Here is a 23,905-nt window from a genome sequence, read left to right as displayed (position 1 = left end):
ATATCTCTAGTCTACTAAACGAGCAAACTTCAAGCACCTATGATTCGGATGATTACACCATTCACTAAGGCATTAGTTTTTGAACTTATATATGAAAAATTTTGATGTCTAAAGTCAAAGAAGCACTAAGGAGGATGAAACTTGGCAAGACACAGGTCTTTATGAAATCCCAATAGAAGTATGGAAGTGCTTAGGAACCCATTGACTCGTTTGGTTGACTGAGTTGTTTAATAAGATTATAAGCATAGGAAAAATGCTAGATGAATGGAGGAGAAGCATCGTGGTACAAATTTACAAAAATAAATGAGATATTTAAAGCTGTAATAACTATAGGAACATTAAATTGATGAGCCATACTATGGAATTATGGGAGAGAGTAATTGAAATCCGTTTGAGACAATTACAATTACGAAGAACCAGTTTGGGTTTATGCCGGGAAATATCTACAATGGTCGCTATTTACCTAATTAGCATACTTATGAAAATGTATAGAGAATGTAGGAAAGACCTTCATATGCTATTTATCGACCTAAAAAAAGCTTATTATGATAGAGTTCCTAGAGCATTACTTTGGCAAGTACTAAAGAAAAGGAGTGTTGCAAGTAAATATGTAGACATATAACAACAACAACAATAAAACCTTGTCCCAATTAAATGGGGTCGGCTAAGTAAATATGTAGACATAGTTAATGATATGTATGATGGTTTGGTGATAAGTGTAAGAAAAGTGGGGGGGGGGGGACAAAGTAATTAATTCCTAATTACAGTTGGGCTACATCAATGATCAACTTTAAATCCATATTTATTTGCACTTGTAATGAATGAATAACCAATGACATTCAAGATGGGATCCCCTGGTATATGCTTTTTGCTGATGATATTGTATTGATTGATGAAACTCAAGTGGGGATTAATACCAAATTAGAATAATGGAGAGCAACTTTGGAATCAAGAAGCTTTAAATTTAGTAGAAAGAAGACATAATATCTAGTTTGTAACTTTAGTTATGATTGGGTAGACATTGAGGTGGTGATACTTGACGATAAAGAGATTCCTAGGTTTAATCATAAATAGAAGAGGTGATATAGAGGATGATGTTTCCCAAATAATTAAAATAAGGTGGATGAAGTAGAAAGATGCGTTCGGGGTTTTGTGCGATTGGCGTATTCCATTAAAGCTTAAAGGAAAATTTTATAGGACCATTGTTCAACTAGCTATGATGTACAGTGCAGAGTGTTGAGTAGTTAAAAAGAATCATATAAATAAATTTAGTATAGTAGAAATGAAAATGCTAAGATGGATGGGTGGCAAAACTAGAAAGGATAAGATAAAGAATGATCAGATTTGAGTTGGTTTGGGAGTTACTCCCCTAAATAATGAAGCTTCAAGAAAGTCGTTTGAGGTGGCACGACCGTGTTCAACGGAGACCTATAAATGCCCTATATATGGAGAAGTGATATAATCCATATTGAAGGGACTAAAAGAGCTAGGGGTAGACCTAAGATAACCTTAAGAGAAGTGGTGAGAAAATATAGGCATAGCTTTGTCCTTGTATCTAGTATGACCTCAAACAGAACTGATTGGGAGGCAATAATTATAGCTGACCCTATATAGGTGGGACAAGGCTTATTGTTGTTGTTGTAGGAGAAATGTAGCATTTATTAAAGAAGGGCTTGAATGACTCCTGTAAGTGTACTTAAAATTTGACAATTTCATTTGACTGATCCACGTTTTATTTCCACAAAATCTTTAAGATAGGAATATTTTCAAAAATAAATTAAAAGTTGCATATAATTCGTTCATTATCAAAAGTGCAACTGTCATGCACAATTTTAGAAATACACTATTACCCTCATCCAATAAAGAAATAAATAAATTACATTTTATATTAAAAGAGCAGGAAAATAAGATTACAAATCATTTAACATCTTGGGACTACAAAAGGAGCATCAGTCTATATTTCACAACTATAATTTTGGATCTACTTTTAATAATCCCCAAAACCTTTGGATAACGTTTCTTGTGTTCTTTATCTAACCCACCCCAAAAAGAAGAAAATAAAAACCAGACAAAGTAAATTGACAGATGAGATAAACCCTAAACCCTAACAGAGATCCTTATTAATTATGATAGATTATGATCTAAATCTTATTGAGTTGTAGACATCAATGTATTTCCCTGCGGTATTATTCCAGCTGTAGTCAATTTCCATAACCTTCTGAACAACTTCATTCCATTGATCTGGTTCTGCATCAAAACCCATCAAGTATATGAATCAAAAAATAAATATCAAAGATACATTTTGAATTATTGGCAAAGATAATTAGGAATTTGCAAATCTGCAGGATAAACATTTAATTAATAGCTGTTGTGGTAACCTTTCCTTTCATCTGGCTTTTTGTTAATTATTAGTTAAGCTGTTATTGGAAACAACTACTGGATGTTAAGTTAGGGAGCTTTTGCACAACTGAGTGAAAAGTAAGAGCTGGGACCAACACTAACTCGTTTACCACGGATCCCCTGAAGTACTGTAAATTTGTAAAAGCATAACTTTAAATATGTAGTTCATTGAGTGGTATTGTATCTGAAAAGGTGGTGGCGTTCATCATCTTGATCAAGCATGAAAAAGTTTGCAGCAAATGCGTCAACTAAGTGATGGCACAGCAAGAAATTTAAGAAAAGAAGGCAAGCTAGGACTCACTGTCTTTGTAGTAATGAAAAGCACGCTCTAGAGCTGTATTCATGGACCCTTCATCAATGCCTTCAAAGATAAACCTTGAAAGGGAAAAAACAAGGTATGGCAGAATTTAGCAAATAAACTGCAAACCAATAACAAATAGAATAACATAATAACCAAAAGCAAAGTTTCTGTGTTCAAGTTACACAGCTTTTGAATTGATTGGATATATTGCTAGATGTTTAGTTGAGGTTTTGTGGGTTATAGAGGAATAGAAAAAAAATTGAGCTGATTGATCAATGTGGCTTCACCAAGAGAAGGAACAGAAATATCAGACATGGAAAGGACTGGGACCTTGCAATTGAAATATAGCTCTATTTGGTCATTTTTCCTAATGCTAAGTGAAGGGGTTAGATAGAAAAGGGGCTGCAGGAATGAGCCAAGGTCTGAGGGGTTGCAGGAAGGGCATAGGGTGGAAGGTCCGAGGGAGCTTTGATCCTTGGAGATGGTGGTGGCAATAGCTTCCAAGGTAGTAGGTTTAGGTTTCAAGTTTGATATTAGGCATAAAACTGAAATTTCAGCTGAAACCTGTACATTTTGTCAAGCTTCAATGGTTGATTTCAAGAGCAAAATGGTTCAAATTAAGTCCTCAAAACTTCCAAGACACCAAATTTTAGGTCCTCTGAACACAATGGAATCCCTGAGGCCCTGATTAGATATATTACACCCAAAATGGTAGGTTGATTTTAGACCTTAGATTGGTAGAGTATGCTCTATATATATATAAAATGGCCTATCTCACACAATGTTTAGTATAAGAATCCCCATAATTCAAGTAAAACAACTCAAATATGTTATGCATATACATCAAATTAACATACAAGGAGTCATACATATCATAATTGACAATGCTAGCAATGAGTTTTCCCTATGCCCATCCTAGAATACCAGTACCAAAAAGAGATGAAGGCATGATCAAAACCACTATAATGGCACAGCAGCTGCCAAGTGAGAATAGTTTTTAATATTATAAGATTCGTTTTCTGTAATTTTCCAAAAGGATTTTAAAACTCAGAAATCAATGTAATCAATTTTTGGACAGAAAAGAATCAACTCAAAATCGACCATCAATAAAAAGGACATACCCAGAATACTAATACTGGTACTGTGGGGATCTGTGGAGGGTCAGAGTGTAAGCAGCCTTACTTCCGCTTTGTAAAGAGGCTGTTTCCCAATTGAACCCATGCCCATTTGGTCATAATGGAACAACTTTACTTTCATGCTGTGCTGTATATAGGCCAGCACGGTCTTAACATGTGTAGAATTGACTTCCAAATATTATGTATGAACTTAATTTTTTTAATAAATTTGTTGCAAGAAAACCATTTCCTTAAAAGATTTAGAAAAATATTTAAAAACAGAAAAATGGATTTGGATCTGAAAATTCATAGAAAGGACTAGAGTGGTAGCTTATAAAAGATTGAATGCTAACCATCATGTATTTGCCAATTCCTTTTCACACAAATTTTTATGGGAAAAGGGATAAGCCTCCAACTTTGAGTCTTGCATAAATCTCTAACAGCCCAAACAGTCATTGCTTTCACTGTTCCTCTGTTGCTAAAGTACTTGTTCTGACTTTGTACAATAGCGATTTGGCCAAGCAACACATAAATTGGGGGTTTCAGCCTTCATTGCAGAAATTTGAAACCATTTTTCTTGAAGTCTGTTATTTTATACTAAAAAGTCTCGAAGAGGGTTGATACATGCATGGACAGAGTGAAACAAAATGCTGAGATTTCAATAAATTGCTGAAATTTTGATTGAAATGGAAAAATCTTATACCATGGTAACCTGATTGACTCTCTCTGACCTGAACAGCACACCCATTCTTTGAGGAAAAGGAGACGGTGGTGCTAGAAAATGTGGAGATGTTGGTATGGAGTGTGGACAAGACAGGAATATGAAAAAAAGGGGAAAAAGGAAAAAAGGAGCAAAAAAGCCAAAAAATTAACTGAAATCTTTGGTCCTAACTCCTAATTGTAGAACATTAACATTTTCCTTCAGTTTAAGGACCAGCAACCATTCAAAAACATTTCTATAACGAAATCAATTGTGGAATTTGATAAAAACCAAGTTAAACTATGCTCTAATGTGCATTAGAATCCACACTATTACTACCAAGATAATCACTTGTAGGCACATGTTATGGCAATAGTAATCATAACATTCCAAGAGAGTATAGAATTCTTTAACACAAAAGTTATGGCAATAGTAATCATAATATTCCAAGAGAGTATAGAATTCTTTAACACTAAACTGCCACAGAGCAAATTGGGAGATGATCAGGGTTTCACTGACATTTATCCCTCACAGCCCTTTCAATGCCTTCTTTATCTAATAAATGTAAAAAAGTTTCAAGAATGACATACCCATTGGCCACCTCATGATGTGATTGATCATCCATGTCAAAGACTGTATCTGCAAGGCCTCCTGTCTTTCTCACTACAGGCACCTGAAATAGTTATACAAAAAGTGACACTTTCAGCATCCTATCAGATATCTTACAAGCACCAATCAAATCCTATGTTCTCCCACTCTGATGTAAGCATGGTCAGCAGGCCCAGGCTAGCCCGAATTTGGGCCCAAAACAGCCCCTTGGCCACCAGGACTGGCCAAAGTCCATGAGGGGTATTTTGGTCATTTTCACAACCCCTAGGGACTCATGATCTCATTAGTCGAGCTAGATTCTATGTCCTGTCAGGAGTGAAGATCTACTTTCTTTTTTTAGTTGACTATGTCATGGTCAAGTTATTGAAGAGTCTTAGTCCATATTGTCCTAGTTGGAATCTGTTTTCCTTCTAGATAAATGTTATTCTATTTGGTAATTTTTGTGGTCCTTGAGAGACCCCCTTTTAAGTTGCTGAGTTGTTAGTGGCTAAGGGATTCCCAATCCAAATTGGGCTCCCAATTAGAGTACAAGTCTGTTAGTTAATTAGTTTGAGTCCAAGTGTCTTTTGTTCTTTGTAATTAACTACTTAAAGGCCCCATACCTAGCATTACAATCTAGACTGGACTAATAAATTTAGCATTGAAGGAATTGGAGTCAGGGGTTCCAAGAGGATCCCCACAGCTGAGTGTTACTTTTCCATGACTTGTCTTCAATCTCAAGAGCCTGCAACAGCATAAAACTTTTTCTACAACAGTCTAAGAGTGTACCAGTCCACTCCCATCAACCCCAGCCCCCTCCCTACCTTATTCCCTCCCCTGCACCCGCCCACCCCCCCCCTCACCCCTTCCCATCTTCCCTCCCACCTTTGCCCCCCTTCCCATTCCCCCCCCCTTTCTCAGTTCCTCACTTTTCCCTCCTCTTTCTTCAATCTTGATCTTGCGACAACATAGAAAGAACTAAAGAAAGAATAAAAGAGGGAAAAGAAAGAAAGAAAGTAAAGAAAAGAAAGAAAAAGATCAAGAAAAAGGAAAAGAAAGATCAAGAAAAAGAAAAAGAAAGATAAAAAAAGAAGAAAGAAGATTCAAGAATTCTTTCAAGAATCCGGGCCACCCCAAACCCACTCCCGTCCACCCGGGGGCACATGATTGGCCCAAGACCACCAACCGCGGGTAAACCATAGAACAAAATTCCCACTCCCATCCCAACTTACCTGGGAGTGTGGACCCTTGGGATATTCCAAAACCGATATCTGGAAACCGTGAAACTTGGGACTTTTTCCGCCATCCCGCAAATTTTGGATTTTTTGTTAAAACCCTAATCACCCTTAATTTTTTCCATACACATGACACAATTTCCCAAATATACCCAAACCACCTAGGGATCTTTGTTATCCTAAATTTTCCCCTCTTCTTCACCAAAATCATTTGGGTATAAAGTAAAACCCTTACTTCCCCATCCATCCCATATCTACCTTGTTCCAAATTTATCCCATGCCCTAGTTTACTCAATTTCCTTTCCTTAAGAGAACCCATATCCAAGGAAACTTCCAAGGATTAATTAATAGCTTGCTAGTTCACTTTGAGAGTCTTGAAAACTAGCCCAAAACTTGGGTTACATCAATTGGTATCAGAGCTAGATGAACCAACAGTAGCCAGAGATAAATGAATCATGGAGAAACCGACAAGAGACTACTTCGATTCTCATCATTGTATGCACATGGGGATAAGACAACCACAAAGATCTCCAGAAATTTATGAGTTAGGAAGATATGATGGTGTCTATAACCTTCAAGTTTTATATGAATGGCCATATGATTTGGACAACTATTTTGATGGGTGTGACTTATTCGAGTATCTTAAGTTGAGAAGAGCATATGACCAGTTGGTGGGACATGCTTGTGTACAATGGGGCAACACAAGGAGATGAATGAGATATGAAGGTTGAACCTAATACTTGGGAGGAGATGGTAGAAGCTTTGAGCCACGTATTTTTCCACAAGAATACCAAGCTAGATGATGCCAACAACACTCACCATCTTTAAAAAAAACACCACCAGAAGTTTGCTCAATTTGAGGGAAAAAAAATGGAATGATAGGAGATAGCCAAAGAGATGGTCATACCAGAAATTTTAGGTATGAGAACCTTTTGTATGATAGGTTTGAAGGTGAAGAAAGGCCTTATAGAAAAAGACTCCATCATCGCTTGCTATTCACCCTGGAAAAGCTCATCAAGTCTTACTACTCTAGTGATGATGGTTAGAAGATGTACAACAATTAGGGTACTGTCCTTAGGAAGGATCCATCACCCACCAGTCCATTCACATTGACTCCAAACCCCGTAATTATATGAGAAGGTCACTTTGCCAGAGAGTGCCCTCAAAGAAGGGGAGTTACAGCCTTCCAAATCCACCAACAGATTCCTCAAAGAAGTACTTTTCCCACCACAAGAAGCAGCCTATAAGACTTCTTTAACAAGGAGGACTTGGACAACTGCCAGGATCTTAGTGAAGCAATTGAAGAAAAAGACCTACTACCCACATCAGTTATTGTTGTACTTATTTTATAGTTAGATCAGATGAATATATAAACTGATTTATTCTATTACTTACCTCTTACTTATCCCATAACTTAATTGATTACTTTGATCTATTATTTTATGCAGTTTTACATCCTTATGCAGATCTGTTTTTTTCTACAAACACCTATTCGATTTTGTGTTGCAGAATTTTTCTGCTAATTCTTCTTCAAGTTTTGGTGTGCAACCACCTGCTGCTACAAATAATGTGCTACTTAGATCAAGTTTGATTATGTAAACGGATCTCTTCTATATATTTTCTGTATTTAGATTCTAGAACTTGAATTAGATTTATAAATAGTTACATCTTTTCACTTTTCACTTTTGCATTATGCAGATTTTTTTTTTCTTCTTCTGCTTGTTTCTGCATACTACAGAATTTTATTTTGCCATATCATGATTTGGTTTGGTGTGATTCATAGCTGGTTCAGTCTTTGTCAGTTTATTTCTTTTTCTTACCTCCTATTAAAGTTTTATTCAATTTTGGGTTTGATTCTTGTTCTATTATTGATTGACATTATTCCCCGTCCTATCTTTAATTCCAAATTCTATATCCTTGTTTTTGTTAATTACCCATCTCTTTTATACTATATTATAATCTTGCTAAGTGTTTTCCCTTTCAAGTTTTCCATTTATAAATATAGTTCCTTTAATGTCCATCACTTCCTTATTTACAAATAGCCTCTTGAAAAATCTGATTTATTGCAACATTGCCAATGGGCTTATATATTTATCAATGACCCCTTGAAAAATTCTAGTTTATTACAATGTTGCCATTATCTTAATCCACCATGGAGAGAGTTTGGAACATGTTTCTTGGATTCAGAATTGCTAGACGAATGAAGATTATATCTACTATAAAGGTCTCATTGGAAATTGTTGCTTGGGATATTTTTATATTGGATATTAGTTGTCATTAATTGTCCACGTGTAATGCTACACGTGAGGGGGAAAATCATACTTCATTCTATATCTACTCAAGGTGTGCCGAAGGATATTATTTGTGAAGATCTTTGTCCTCCCAAGATGGTATTCTACAACAATACCTTTACCTACCGACCATTACCTACCTAATTGTGGTCCATAGTAACCTATATGACCTTTTACCTATTTGGTTAGTAGTAACCCATACTACCTTACCTCCTTTGGTCCGTAGTAATCCATAAGACCTTACCTCCTTGGTCCGTAGTAACCCATACTACCTTACCTATTTGGTCTGCAGTAAACTATACTGTCTTTTACCTACTTACTTGGTCTGTAGTAACCCATACTACCTTACATATTTGAGCTGTAGTAACCTAGTCTTTTACCTATCCACTTGGTCCACAGTAACCAATACTGCCTTTTACCTACCCATACTTTACCTACTACTTGCTTTGACCAACCCATATTTTACCAACTACTTGCCTTCTTACAAAGCACTTATATGAACATTGGAGCTACAATTTTGAAGACTTAGTGTGGATATTCCTCCCTACTATTGGCATTATGTGGATAGTGCCTTTCATTTTGCTATATTTATGGACTTTGTTCGTTTTCAATATCGTTGATTGCTTTCATTATTTGATGATTCTTTCGACATGATGAATTAAAGTTTTTTCTTTTTTTTTTTTATTTTTTTTAAGCTGGTGTTGATTATCTCCTCGGTGAAGTTATCTCAGTGTTTATTGACATTTGCTATTGCTACACGATTCAAGATTGGCGTTCCCTTCAAGTTTATTCTTATTGTGCAAGCTGAAGTTTTCTTTGTGTATATTAAAGCTTGAGGGGGAGTGTTCAAGTTTGGGCGGTTATGTTCACGTAAACAGCAACGTGAACAGTGTTATGCCATTATTCCTTGTTTCCTTTTTAAATATGCTACTCTTTCTAATGTAGGACTCTTGCTACATAAGTTTTGGTAGTTTCTAGAAAGCATACTTCCTATTTTCTATTAGTTACTAATTTCAGATCTTTCCTTTTTCAGTACTTTCTATTTTGGATAGATTTTAGGAGTTAGTTTTACTAGAAAATTCTGTCCATTAGTTGTACTATTTATTTCCTTTTTTAGAGGGCAAGATGGCTTGCTTCTCACGTTGTAATCTAGACTATTGATACCTATAAATAAGAGGCTGCGATTCTAGGAGTACTAAGCTAGAAATTGTAGTCTTATGTGATTCCTATCAATTCTTCTAATTTCTTCTTTTTTCTTCTTCTTAGTTCTTCTTGTTATTGCACTGTTTTCGTTGATTAAAGTTTATTTTCTAACAGGTTCTTTGTATTCAAGTTCTCTGACGAAGCTGATACATTCAAGCTCTCCAAGGTGGAACTTGGAATGTTGGATGGAAAATTGTTGTGCTTTGGTGGACATCCTTGCAGCTTAATTGCATCAACCTCTACACCATCCCACTTTGGGTTACCCTCGTTGTCCTTCCATTGCACCATTAACGTAAAGATGGCCCAAGTATTATTGGTCTATTTTTTGATATCCTTGATCTTAAATAGGACGACAAAAACCATAGATAGGGTTGCATTTTCCTGTATATGCAGTGAAGTTGCTACAGACTCTACAACCTCCATCTTCATCATGGTAGTTGATGATGAAGGTCACACCTTCAGACAAGAGGTTTACATCGGTTGGCTTACTACATATTGCCTGACCCGTAATGTCTTTGGGAATTCTCAAAATGCCTCTTGCACTTTCATCTTTACCAGTCCATGTCATCTGTATGACTCCACATGGAACACACCAATGGCCTCTAGAACTCTCCAACATCACCCTTCCATCTACTGTGATCCAGCACCCTTATCTGTCCAACTATAAAACCCACATCTCCATCTTGTGAAAAATCATGTTTCTTCCATTTACCTTCCTTTATTGCACCTATCATCATCCAACTACTTTAAAAGCCTTCATTTTCCCAGTTGAGGTAGGAGAAGAGACCACTAGCACATATTTGACCGTTGCAGGAACAAACATTGAGTACTCCTAGGGCCAAGACCTGGTCTCCCGTCCTACTAGTGGACCATAGAGCCTATCCATCCACTAGATTGAATGGTATGCAAATCTGTCTTCCATCAACAAATCTGATGTTTCCATATCCAAGGTGCTATTTGCCTTGCCATCGTGCTGAATAGTCTGCATCATTCCTAAGCTCTTCCCTTTAATAGCCAATCAGCCTGCCTTGCCTCGTATACCCTTAACTTCTTCGATTATTGTACTTTTGGTTTGTCTCTCATTTTCTTTGAGAGCCCAATAGCACCCTAAACCTCTCCTTTTCTCTTGGTCACCCCTTTTTGTCATGTCTTGCGGGACTAACTATCAACATTATGAATCATCCTTTATTGCCTTCTCTCCTTTTACCCTTCTATCCCTTGCTTTGATGTGTGGCACATCTTAATGCTTCCTCCTTATATCTTTGTCTTTCCAGCTCTCCTAGACATCCCTCCAGTTATTGGGCCAGTAGCCAACCCAATCTTCTTTCATCTCTTGTCCAATCTTTTAGCCCTTTTCTCTTGGGCTATCATCTCCTGAGTCACTTTTCCTTATCTGAACTGGTATATTTTGTCCTGTCCATTGTGCATCAAACCTCCACCTCTCACTAGCTTGGCCCATCCCTCAAGCCTTCTTTCTACCGTCTTTTGGCTATGGGAACACTTTCTCATTCTCCAGCTTTGACCAATGCCCATATTTCTCCCTCATCTCCCACCCATTTCATATGGCACCCCCCGGTGCTCTGTCCATGCAGGGTCCTCTCCCAATTCACTTGCCTTCCCTCTATCCCACTGAGCTCTTCTCCCTCCCCCGATTCTGCCCCTCATCCCCTCTTTCGAAATTTTATCCAGTCCATTTACTTGTCAGAAATGGACCATCCATTTCCTTGTAGATGTATGACATGTGTCCTAACATCACATCAAATGGTTGAAATCCATTTATAAGTCACATTAAAGAGTTGTGATTAAATTTAAAAAAAAAAATAAAAATTATGTGACTTGTAAATGGACCTCAACCTTTTGATGTGATGTTGTGAGTCTTGTGACACATGTCACAAATCTACAAGGAAATGGATGGTCCATTTCCTTGTCAGAAATGGACAACATATTAGTCCCTCCTCTTTCTGTCCCAGGTTTAATGGCAGCAGAATTACAAGGAATAAACAAAATAAAATAGCTCTATTACTAATGAAAACTAAAATACAAACACCCTTCCCCCCCCCCCCCCGTTGCTGCTAGATCTGGCAAGAGAAGGACTTCTTCCTACTACTGCAGGACTTGCATGGTCCCATTGAGTATAAGGTCAAGGTGACATGTATTTATTCCTTCCAACACAACTGGCAGTACTACGTGTAGGACTAAATATAATTAGGTTCTTTGCCAATGCACACCGCCTCTACTCACTTGCACCCAGTCCCCAGAATCCCCACTATGACTAGGCATATCAAATGTGACAGCCATTTGATGAGAGCTCCCAAACCCAAATCCTAGTTGCAACTACCAACTTAGTAATTAACACATGGATACACATTTCTCACAAGAATTAAATGATGATTAAGAAAATTGTTAAACAAAAGAATATACATGTTTAATTACAATAAAATTGGATTAGATGGACAAATGCATCCATCACACTCTTAATAGTTATGTATTTTCAAAGTTCTACTTTGCCATGTGGTAAAATCTGTTATGGTTGGAACTTGACATGAGAGCATTGACTTCAAGTCTAGCTGTCCACAAAATTTGGGCCCCATTTGATCTATCAAGCATCAATTTTAGGGCTGTTTTTACTGAGCACTAAGAAAGAAAATGAATACATAGATAAGTGTTCATTCAATCATTTTAAAAATGAGTACATAGGTAAGTGTTCATTCAATCATTTTAAAAATGAGTACATAGGTAAGTGTTCATTCAATCATTTTTTTTTCTTGGGAGAATAGTTTTATTAGCTTTCAGCTCTTGGAAACTAAAGTTAAAATTTCCATAAACAATATAAGAAGGAATAGGTGAATATATGAAAGAATCACACATTAGTGCCACTCCACTAATTCTGCCACAAGGTTGGCCAGGAGGGGCAAATGGTTTATTTACAAGTACGACCCACCTCCCCTAGACATGTGCCAAGTTTTAGTTCTCTGGTTCAATTTCAAATTAAAGGAACAATGGTGAGAAAAACATGAATCTTTGTATTTATATCTATCATTTTAAATATGGAGGAGACTCTACAATTCAAGGCAGAGAATACAAATGAGCAATATGAGTGGATCTTTCTGTCAATTGTTCAGAGTCTTCAGAGTTGTCTCGTAGGCATGACATGTGGCAGAATTGGGGTGCAGGAACTGCATTCCTCATCAACTCTGCCCTACCTACATCCTTTTGCCCAACAAAAATAAAGATTTCAAGAGCATACGGTAAGGGAAGTCTACCCATTTCGACAAATGCGAGTCTAGCTATTCTAGAAATTCAAAACAAAATAGAAGCATACAGTTTGAACATTAATCACTTGAGAGTTCCTAAAGAACCTCCTAGTAGTTGCAGCCATGCTAACAATCAGAATGTTAAACTTGGACTAAACAAGTAGTTGAAAATACCGCTCCATAGCGCATCCCAATCATTTGGGAAAGTCCACATGGTTCAAATATGGAAGGGACCAACACCATATCTGCTGCTGCATAAAGCAAGTGAGAGAGCTCCTCACTGCAGATTAAAGGCAGCCAAGAACAGACAAAAATGAAAGAAGGGAATTAGCATCTGGTAAATAATATCTATCTCATTTCAGGGTTAAACAGTATTAAGCTCTTCTTGAATAAACCATCCATTTAATTAGTTAGAACAATAACTTAGAGGATACTACTTTCAATGTTAAAAGATATTAATGAAACTTCTATGTTCTATCACAGTTAGAATTGAGTGAGATGCAAAACCATGACAGTGGAGACCAGGTATTGGTAGCAAGAGGTACATGGTAGGATTCATAATTGTAATCTTAGGATGCTCTACCAAATGGAAAAAGTAGTGAATCCATTGTCAGTATGACCCAATTCAGGATGTCATTGAAGCCTAAATAAATCTTATTTCATTGTAACACAATAGATAAAACATTATGAAATCCTCTCTCTTCTGCCACTTCCAAGATGAGATCATAATTAAAGAGTTCATTCGAAATCCTCTCTCTTAGGTGCCACTTCCAAGATGAGATCATAATTAAAGAGTAAGCTTCTAAATTCCCCACGTCCCTTTTGTTTTTGTCTAATTACTAGGGATGCATGGGAAAGTTAGCTGAGCATCTAAATGTTAAGAGCAACTTATATCTACTATTTATAAGATTTAAGTTATTAATTTACCAATAAAATATCTGTGGTGTCATCACATTTAACCAAAAGAGTGGCATGTGTGCACAGTGTACTTCCATTTACCGAAAAGCAATAGCGTATCCACTATTCCAGACTACTTATTTATGTGAATTACATAACCAAGCAACAAATTGACCTTGAGTTCCACCAAGAGTTTACCTGTAAATTAAAAGAATTCGCACGCTGGCTCCTTGGTTGTGCTACATCACAAAAGCATTACTATTTAATCAGATAATCATGTTCTTGCATATTCTTTGACACATATATTGCATACTCTAACGAGATGACAATTTTAGAAAACATACAATTCTTTTTTCAGATGAATAAAAAGACAAGGCGTTTAATCTCTCTCATCCCAAAATTTTGAAATGTCAACTTCTGCCAAAGGATGTTGATTTATTAAAGACAAAAGTGAACCAAATTCTTTTAATAGTCTGATAGAAAATAATTATTCTACAGATCAAACACCTTTCGATCAATAAAAACCATATTAGTGGATAGTAGAATACAACCGTTAGTAAACTATTAATGTTTCGACTGGTTTAGATTAATTAAATTTCTTACTGGACAATCTATATATATATATATATTAAAGAGTCATTATAAAATGTTAATAACAGAGAAAGAAACAGAAAGAAGAGAAAGAAGAATAAAAGTGTTAAAGATGTATCAGATCTCGATAACTAGCCTGGTGCTAATTACCAGCAGGCGCAAAATTGAGATCCTCTATGGGATCGCTTGAGGGTATTTTTGGTGTTGCTCTTTATTTATTTTATTCTGTTTCCTTTCATTTACTGTATAGTTTTGGTTGATATATAACGTGAATAACATTGGGAGATCAATTCATATGGTTGAACTCTAGAGTTGCAACTTACATCTTCTTCTTCTTCTCTTCTTTGTGCTCTATTATTTAAATGGTATCAACGTGTGATGGTTGAAGACTTCAACGGAGTGATCTTCTCTTTCCATTATATATTTTTCATCTCCTCGTTGGGTGAATAAATAAACAGTTGTGATGTTTCCATTCAACTTCGTTTAAGGGGCTGCAACAGCCGATGCTCTTTGTGGAACTTTTGAGAAACTAGTACATGGAATAAATTGAAAAACTAGTTGTCCATCATCATGCTTGGTTTATTAGACTTTATATAGGTCTATCTCTGGGTATTGTATGTACGTAGGAGGTAACTTGGTGGCTTGGAGAAGCAAGAAACAGGTTGTGGGTGTGAGGTCTAGTGCAGAAGGAGAATTACGGCAATTGCTTAGGGCATTTGTGAGGTACTATGGCTAAAGGGGCTGCTTAAGGAGATTGGGTCAGATTTGGATTTTCTTATACAATTGTACTCAAATAGTAAGCCAACAATCAACATAGCTCACAACCTAGTACAACATGACAGGATCAAGCATGTGAAAATTGACAAGCATTTTATCAAAGAGAAGATTGAGGCAAGACTACTAAAGGAGCACACTTCAAGTATTTGTGAGTTTGACAATTACACCATCCACCAAGGCACAAGTTTTTGAACATATATACGGAGAATTTTGATGTCCGAAGTAAAAGAAGCACTAAAGAGGATAAAACTAGGCAAGATCAAGGCCCTGATGAAATCTCAATAGAAGTATGGAGAGCTTAGGAACCCACAGGCTAGCTTGGTTGACTAAGTTATTTAATAACACTGTGAGCACAATAAAAAAGCTAGATGAATGGAGGAGAAGTACCATGGTTCCAATTTACAAAAATAAAGGAGATATTCAAAGCTATAATAATTATAGAGGCACTAAACTAATGAGCCATACTATAAAATTGTGGAAGACAGTAATTGAACTTATTTGAGACAGTCAATCTCAATTACGAAGAACCAATTTGGGTTTATACCGGGAAGATCTAAGAAAGAGTCTATTTACCTAATTAGGAGACTTATGGAAAGGTATAGAGAGTGTAGGAAATACCTTCATACGATATTTATTGACCCAGAAAAAGCTTATGATAGAGTTTCTAGAGCGTTAATTTGGCAAGTACTAGAGAAAAGATGGGTTGCAAGTAAATATGTGGACATAGTTAAGGATATGTATGATGGTTCAATGACAAGTGTAAGAACACTGGGGGGACAAATTAATGAATTCTCAATTACAATTGGGCTACATAAGGGATCAACTTTAAGTCCATATCTATTTGCACTCATAATGGATGAATTAACCAAAGACATTCAAGACGAGGTTCCTTGGTGTATACTTTTTGCTGATGATATTGTTTTGATAGATGAGACTCAAGTAGGGATTAATAACAAGTTAGAATCATCGAGAGCAGCTTTGGAATCAAAAGGCTTTAAACTAAGTAGAACAAAAACATAATATCTAATTTGTAACTTTAGTCATAATTAGAAAGACAATGAGGTGGTGAAAGTTGACAATGATGGAGTGATTGTTTTAGGGACCTTGATTCAATCATAAATAAAAGAGTTGATATAAAGGATGATGTTTCCCAAAGAATCAAAATGGGGTGGATGAAGTGGAGAGGTGCGTTCGGGGTCATGTGTGATTGACGTACTCCATTAAAGCTTAAAGGAAAATTCTATAGGACCATTATTCGACCAACTATGATGTAAGGTGTAGAGTGTTGGGCTGTTAAAAAAATCATGCAGATAAACTCAGTGTAGCAGAAATGAGGATGCAAAGATAGATTAGTGGCAAAACTAAGAAGGATAAGGTAAGGAATGATCATATTAGAGTTGGTTTGGGCGTTGCTCCCATAAGTGATAAGCTAAGAGAAAGTCATTTGAAGTGGCACATCGACATTCAATGGAGGCCTATAAATGCCCTTGTACGGAGAAGTGATATTACCCAAATTGAAGGAACTAGGAGAGCTAGGGGCATACCTAAGATAACCTTAAGAGAAGTGGTGAGTAAGGATATGCATAGCTTAGGCCTTGTATCTAGAATGGCCTCAAACATAACTGATTGGAGGGCAAGAATCCATGTAGTAGTTGGGTAAAGGCTTATTGTTGTTGATTGAGGCTGCATTGATTCATTTCACCTTTCTTACCTCAGATAATCAATGGGCTGATATGCTTACCACGAGTTGAGTAACAAAATGTTCAGTAATATCATTAGCAAGTTGGGCATGATAAATATTTATGCTCCAACTTGAGGAGTGTTGTAAGGAAGATTTAGATTTACTTTCCATATTTAGAGTTTTCATATTGAGGGTAGATTTGTTAGGATCGTTTAAGATCCTTATTTTCTTTTATAATATTCCAACATTGAGAAGATTTGATTTGTTCTATTTTTGGAAGGTAATTAGTATAAATAAAGCTCCTGCTGTGTCCTTCAGACACAAGCTAGGATTTCTCTGACCCTTTCAACGATCTGTAGATGTACATGTAGCTACAAAGGCTAGGGATTTTAGGTGGGCGATGGCACAGAGCAGGGCATTGTAGGTACAAGAGTAGGAGAGCACTACAGGAGGATATGTGGATCATCTAGTTCAGGTGGTCTTTTGGCATGTTCAGGAGTTTATTCAGTTAGAGATCTGCTCCTCCATTAGTAGTGCCTCTATGACAGGATCCCATACTAGAGTAGGATCTAGATATGTTTAGGAAGATTAGAGGAGCTTGGAAGAAAACGAAGGGCAAAGTAAAAGTAGTTTCCAAGCGGATGCTCTTTAACACCATTCCATCCAACATAGCATAGGGCCCACACTATTGATCGATGAATAACATCAATGAAGATGGTGGTTTAGGTTACCATGGCCCCACCCCCTATACAATCATAAATGTTTATCTCCCACAGGAAAAGAAGGAGCTTGAGGACTACATTATAGGGATGAGGCCCTTCTGTGAGAGTTATGGGGTCATTGGAATGTGTGATGGATGGACTAGTCCGACGAGAAAGTCCATCATCAACTTTATGATATACAGTGGTGGAGGATATTCTTCCTAAGATCAATTGATGCATTAAGGCTAGTAAAAGATCATAGGTACATTTATGGGCTCCTCTAGAAGGGGGAAGAAAAGGTGGGAGTGACGAAGGTTGTGCAGATTATGTCAGATAATTTTAGCAACTTCAAAATGGATTGGTGATGATGATGTATTCCAGCACTTACAACTTGTTTTGGACACCATGTATGACCCATTGCATCCATCTCATGCTGAAGGACATTGTTAAAATCAATATTGTTCAGAGTGCAGTGGAGAGAGCAAGACAGGTGACTAACTTCATATATAATCACAGCTACATTTTGAGCATGTTGAGCGAGAGATATGGTGGTGACCTAGTGCCACACGGTATCACCAGATTTTCCACGAACTATATTGCTTTGTGGAGTATTGAGGGCAAGAAAATCTGGGTTGAGGTTTATGTTTTCAGCTGAGGATTGGTTTCAATGGAGAGGGTCCAACACTCATTGCGGTCAAACAACACAGGCTACCATATCATCATATGACTTCTGGAGACAATTGGGGTATGTGAGAGGTTGATCTACCCCTTTTTAAAGGTCATACATTTAGTGAACTCCTCTATAAAGGGTCCACTATGCCTATCTGTATGCTGCTGTTGAAGCAATGAAGGAAGCTGTATACACGTGACAAATCTAAACGGCAGCCGAACTTTCCTGAAGATCATTGATGACAGATAGACAACACATCTTAGACATCCACCTCATAAAGCTAGTAAGTAGTTGTTATTTACGCAATCTATTAGTAATAATATTTTGATCATAAATTGATGAGCTAAATCTAATTGTGAGCTTTTAAATTGTGCAACTTACTATCTTAACCCCAGATACTAATACAAGAAACGCTTGGAGTAAGATATAGAAAGCTTATTGAAGCAATGAAGACTGTGGTGGTAGAGTTGGAATTGGACATGATGCTGCAGTCCATGTTCGGTCCTTTAGTACATATGTTGTTATGCAGGGATCTGCATGCAGTGATCTTGGTCAGATCAATAATTCCTAAACCATTATTACATTTTACAAATGATCAAATTATCTATTAAGTAATAACTTAATGTGTTTATTGTAATGCAGTTGAGTGGTGGTTTCTATTTGGCGAGAGTGAAGAGAACCTCAGGAGGGTGGCGATCAAGGTACTTTTGGAGACTTGCTCCGCCCATGGATATGAAAGGAACTAGAGCACCTTTTCCCTGATCAACTTGAAGAGGCGGAACAAATTGACTTCCCAACACCTCAATGACCTTGTCTTCGTTCACTATAACATGAGGTTGAGGCTCCACCATATAATGCATGGGCATGAGGGTACCAAGCAGTGGGATGTCATTGATCTTGCCTATGTCTTTCAGGTGGAGTTAGATGATAAGGACCCAATTTTTGATTAGGTGAGGGAAAGGGTGAGCCATTGTTGGATCAGCCTGGAGGGAGGCCTAACCCACTTATTGCTTAGTAGGCTGCCATTGATATCAATGAGTTTATGGTTGACGAGGGTCAGGTACATGCAAGGGAGGGAGATGATGCTCTTTTCAAGGGATTAGCTGATGGAGGTACTATTGCAGATGAGGATTGGTCCATGGGCTTAGGCGATGATGAGGAGGTTGTGTTTTCTACATATGATCAAGATCTGGAGGAGACCTAACCACCTAATCAGCATGGGACTTGTACTAGAGATGATGGTGGAGAGTCTCCTACTACAGGGCTAGCAATGTCAGAGGCACTAGGTGGTGGAGGACTTCTAAAAGATTATCTGGTTCTATTACTACTGTCATTGAGCCCCATCAAATTCATTGGGGAGATGGTTCACACATGCTGTCCAGGATTCACACCATGGAGGCATACCTCATTATGGTTGCATGCTCTCCTCATCCACTAGGACTAGGGTAACTCTAGAGGACCTCGTGGCCATTTCCACCCATTGGGAAAGACAGACTGAACAAGGCCAACATGGTAGACTCCATGGGATCTATAGGCTTGGATGGTATGGAGAGTGTATGATCTGCACTACATGGGGTACGACTATGGATATGGATATGGATATGGTGGAGTATATAATGGTTGATTTGCTAATTCTAGTAGTCTATTTGGATATGAGTATGGGGATGGATCATATGCATCATTTTTGGACTCCATCTTTGATATTCATGAGGACCATCATAGCTAATTATGCCAGTTCGGCAACTGAGTTACCATCTAGGGCCTTACAACACATTCATTAGGGTAGGATATCACCTTTATGTTGATGACGCGACCTACAAAAGGGTAGTGCTGGACTACAATGGCAACTTCATATGTACCATTTTTCATGGCTACATGCACAATATTTAGAGTACTCCAAGACTCAGGGGATGGATCTAGCCTGACACAACATCTTCTACTAGATTAGTACTCATTCTTCCCATGATGGTGTATTGTTATTGTGGACTTCTGATATCTTGTATGATTTGTCTTATTTATGCAATTTTTAACCAAGTATTGAGTTCTCCACTTCTACTTGTATATTGAGCTCTACTTATTCTTGTACTTATTGTTGCATTTTAATGAAAATCTTAGTGTTCTCTTGTATAATACCCATATTTACATTTGCTAAAATGCATGTTCCAGACTTCTAGTTTCATCCACATGCAGCCAGGCATGTGCAGTTCAGGAGCACCACTTTGTGTTAGGTTCTAGTAAAAAAATGATACTTACAATGTGTTTATTGGCTCAAATTAGGCTGTACACCTAAAACAGGGCCAAAAGAACAACTAAAACCCACCGAAACAGGGCATCGAGACATGGTACAAGCTTGTACCATGTTTCGCTGAAATCTCCGCTGTCTCAATAGGGTCCAGGTAGCGAGACAAAATAAGACTTTATACCATGGCTGCAACCCCTCAACCGAAACCTGAAGAGAACCTCAAAGCAGCTTCAGCAGGTATAAATTGAATGAAAATTTGAAGTCTTCCACAAGAGTAAAGCAATCCTAGCATTCTATCTCTGATACCATGTTGATAACACAGCAGAAAACAGAGAAGAGGAAGAGGAAGAAATGAGAATAGATATGAACCAAGGGAGGGTTCACTTAATTAGTGAGGCCTATTCCAACTTCAATATCTACAAAAGATATATTAAGGCAGAAGTACAACTGCAAAAGAACTCAAAAGCCCAGATCAAGTCCCCGAGACTGGATTCATTTCCTCTTTTGTCCTACACACCTTATTCTAACATAAATCAAACCATTTGCCAAATTTATCTCCTGTTTTAACATCACTTGGCAGATTCAGGTGGTTTCTAATAGTAAAGGACCAATACTCACCCCCACTGGTCACATTTTGTTCCCCCAAAAGCAGCTATAGTGCCTTAAAGCAAGTTGTCAAGGTGCCTAGGTAACCCAAGGTGTTGGATGCCACCTAAGCACTTTTTCTACAAGGTACTGTAGTTTATTTCTTTTATGCATCCATTACACCTAGTATAACATTAATATAATTATTTTTACAACATTACAGCAATAACAATATAGACTGAGTCTAAGCACTAATTTGTCATTCTTATCTAGCAACAACATAACAGCAACGACAAAAAAAATTGTTCAGAAGTAAGTTAAAACAGCATAATTTGTCACCATAACTAACTAAAATAGAAGCCAAACACTTCATTTAAACTGTAATTTGGCAATCTGTATCAGTTACCAAATTTGCGAGACCCTCAAATTCTCTTTCAACTCGACCATCTGGAGCTTTCCCGAGTACAACTAGCTGCCCTCCCTGGAAAATGATCCAGCTGTCAGTACAGAATCAAAATTTATATCTTCCCAAATCAACTGAGACACTTTAATGATGCTCACCTGAGCCTGGGAGGATGTAGTCAGGGCAGTGGATTAAAACCATCAATCATGACATGATAGATATTTTTTACTAAAAGAATAAGAAAGAAAGACTGTAACCTTGAATAATTTTACTGAACCACAAACTGAATTACTTCACTAATTTAGACTAGGTTTGTTAGCAATGTGTTGAGCAACACATCCACTTATGTATTTGCAGTTGGTGTCAATCTGTGGTTCAATTCATTGGTTTACTCATGGCTCATGAGTTCTGGTACTGTGGAGCACTTCTTGGCTCAATATTTCAGTCTTTTGAGGTTGATGGAATTTTGGTTACAACAGAGATTTGGATTTTTAGTTTCATTTGAAAAATATGCATATGGAGTTAATAATTGTCCAAGACAAAAAGACTTCCACACCCTAGTTCTGCTAAAACAAAGGTAGAGAGGGATTTCCCAGCTGAGAGTTTGGTGAATGCATCAATTAGGAGTGAGCATGGCAGTTGACTAAAGGAAACTCGAAGAACAAACACACACCATGGTTGTTAAGGTGGCAAGGCAACCAAAGCGTTTGGGGGTTCTACCTAGGCGATTAAGTGACAAAGCGGCGCCTAGGAGGCAAAAAGGCGACCAAAGCAGTTAAGTCAAAATCTTTCAATACAATTACTTTCTACAATAAGCTAAACAAATATTCAATAGTCAGATTCATCCCAAATAAAAAAAACAAACATTCAAGAATCACAAATATGAAAAATTATTTAAAAAAGAACACAAACATAAGTTCATCTCATCAAACCATGGGCATTTACTGATTCATTGATTTTTGATGTTGATATGACTTATGCTTCACATTCTGTTGTCAACGGGCACGGGGTCCATCTCATCAAAAAATAGGTTTTATGTCACTTTGGGCCTTGGAGTTCCTTTGCAGAATGGGTGTCAATTAAGCGGTTGAAAAACCGCTTTGCTGCCTAGGCGGACGCTTTGACAACCATGACAAACACAGTGGCTGGAAGATAGCCTCTGTCAGCAACCCAGAAGACCTTTTCTCAAAACCTAAACTTCCCTTAAGATCCTACATGATGTACAAATTTACAAACTTTTTGGCAATTGATTTGTAAACCAGACATGTCTCCATACATATGTAATCCTCATCACTTCGGAAAATGTGTAGATCCTTTCCAGACATCCTATTCTTTCCAGCTAATTTGAATTGAATAAGAGCGTGCATGCAGGTGTGCAGGTGGGTGCAGGCTGGTGTGAAGTGTGACTTTATAACTCATCTATCATGGAAGGCTTACCAGTTCTTCCACTTTTTTAATTGCGTGCATGATCAGATGGAGACCCTTTTGAGCAACCAGTCGGCTAATGCACACAACCAATGGTACCCTGTTTGAATTGTCCCCAATTTGACTGCATTCAGGAGCCAAACCCAAGCCCCTCTGAACGTATTGTTTGCATACCATTTTTCCCCCCAGTTCTTGAGCTGCAAGGGACAATATGTCAGGAAAACATAGTAAGATACTCAGCATAGCACCATGTAGTATTTGACAATCCTATTATTGATTCACAAGTGAAGCACCTGCACTGGCTGAAATAAACAGCAGTATCACATGCAGAAACATATTCAAGGGTTATGCTCATCTCTAACAACAAAATAGCCCTGCATACTACCATTACCAACAGAAAAGCCAGTTTACACTTCTATTCAACTGCTGGATCTAAGGAAATCAGGTCATCAGTAATTGTCTATCACTTTTGATTTTTGTTTCATTTTAAAGTTTAGTCAGTCTAATTTTTATGAGTCAAACTATTGTGAATCCAATGATTCCAAAATGATCTAGGAATGTCAAAACCAAAATATTTGTTTAGGGTATCTGTTCATAAAAAGATCCAAGGCTTTAATTCTAATATTCAATTCATCAATAAGGAACTGGTTGTAGGGGATTCTTCTGTACTTGATTCCCCAACTACAATAATCCTAACCAAGGAAGTCGGGAAGAGAGACCAATGCACCCCCAATATTGCATAAAAAGACTCAAGATACGCCAAAATTACATGTGGAGATGGTCAAGAAATGTTTGGAAATGCTTCGGATATATGCAGAATACAATACATAGGCATAAAATACTATA

At 37.4% G+C, this 23,905-nt stretch overlaps 1 protein-coding gene across 1 annotated transcript in view; it reads right to left on the bottom strand.

Moving 5' to 3' along the window:
• Positions 1-854: 854 nt before the first annotated feature.
• The window catches only part of LOC149015633 (uncharacterized), a 101,883-nt gene continuing 78,832 nt past the window's right edge, over positions 855-23,905 (bottom strand). The window contains exons 10-16 of the mRNA XM_089157458.1: positions 23,072-23,256; positions 21,638-21,712; positions 14,183-14,223; positions 13,262-13,367; positions 5,107-5,189; positions 2,702-2,775; positions 855-2,247 (exon numbers count right to left, since the gene is read on the bottom strand). Coding sequence (XP_089013584.1) covers positions 2,135-2,247; positions 2,702-2,775; positions 5,107-5,189; positions 13,262-13,367; positions 14,183-14,223; positions 21,638-21,712; positions 23,072-23,256 — 677 coding nt within the window. The 3' untranslated portion in view covers positions 855-2,134. The remainder of the gene's footprint in view (positions 2,248-2,701; positions 2,776-5,106; positions 5,190-13,261; positions 13,368-14,182; positions 14,224-21,637; positions 21,713-23,071; positions 23,257-23,905) is intronic.

This window comes from Hakea prostrata, chromosome 5 (assembly GCF_041222555.1).
Source record: "Hakea prostrata isolate BN-2017 chromosome 5, UWA_Hpros_2, whole genome shotgun sequence".
Classification (NCBI taxonomy): Eukaryota; Viridiplantae; Streptophyta; class Magnoliopsida; order Proteales; family Proteaceae; genus Hakea; species Hakea prostrata.
The sequence above is the reverse complement of the archived record's forward strand: the minus strand, read 5'-3'. Positions and strand labels throughout refer to the sequence as shown.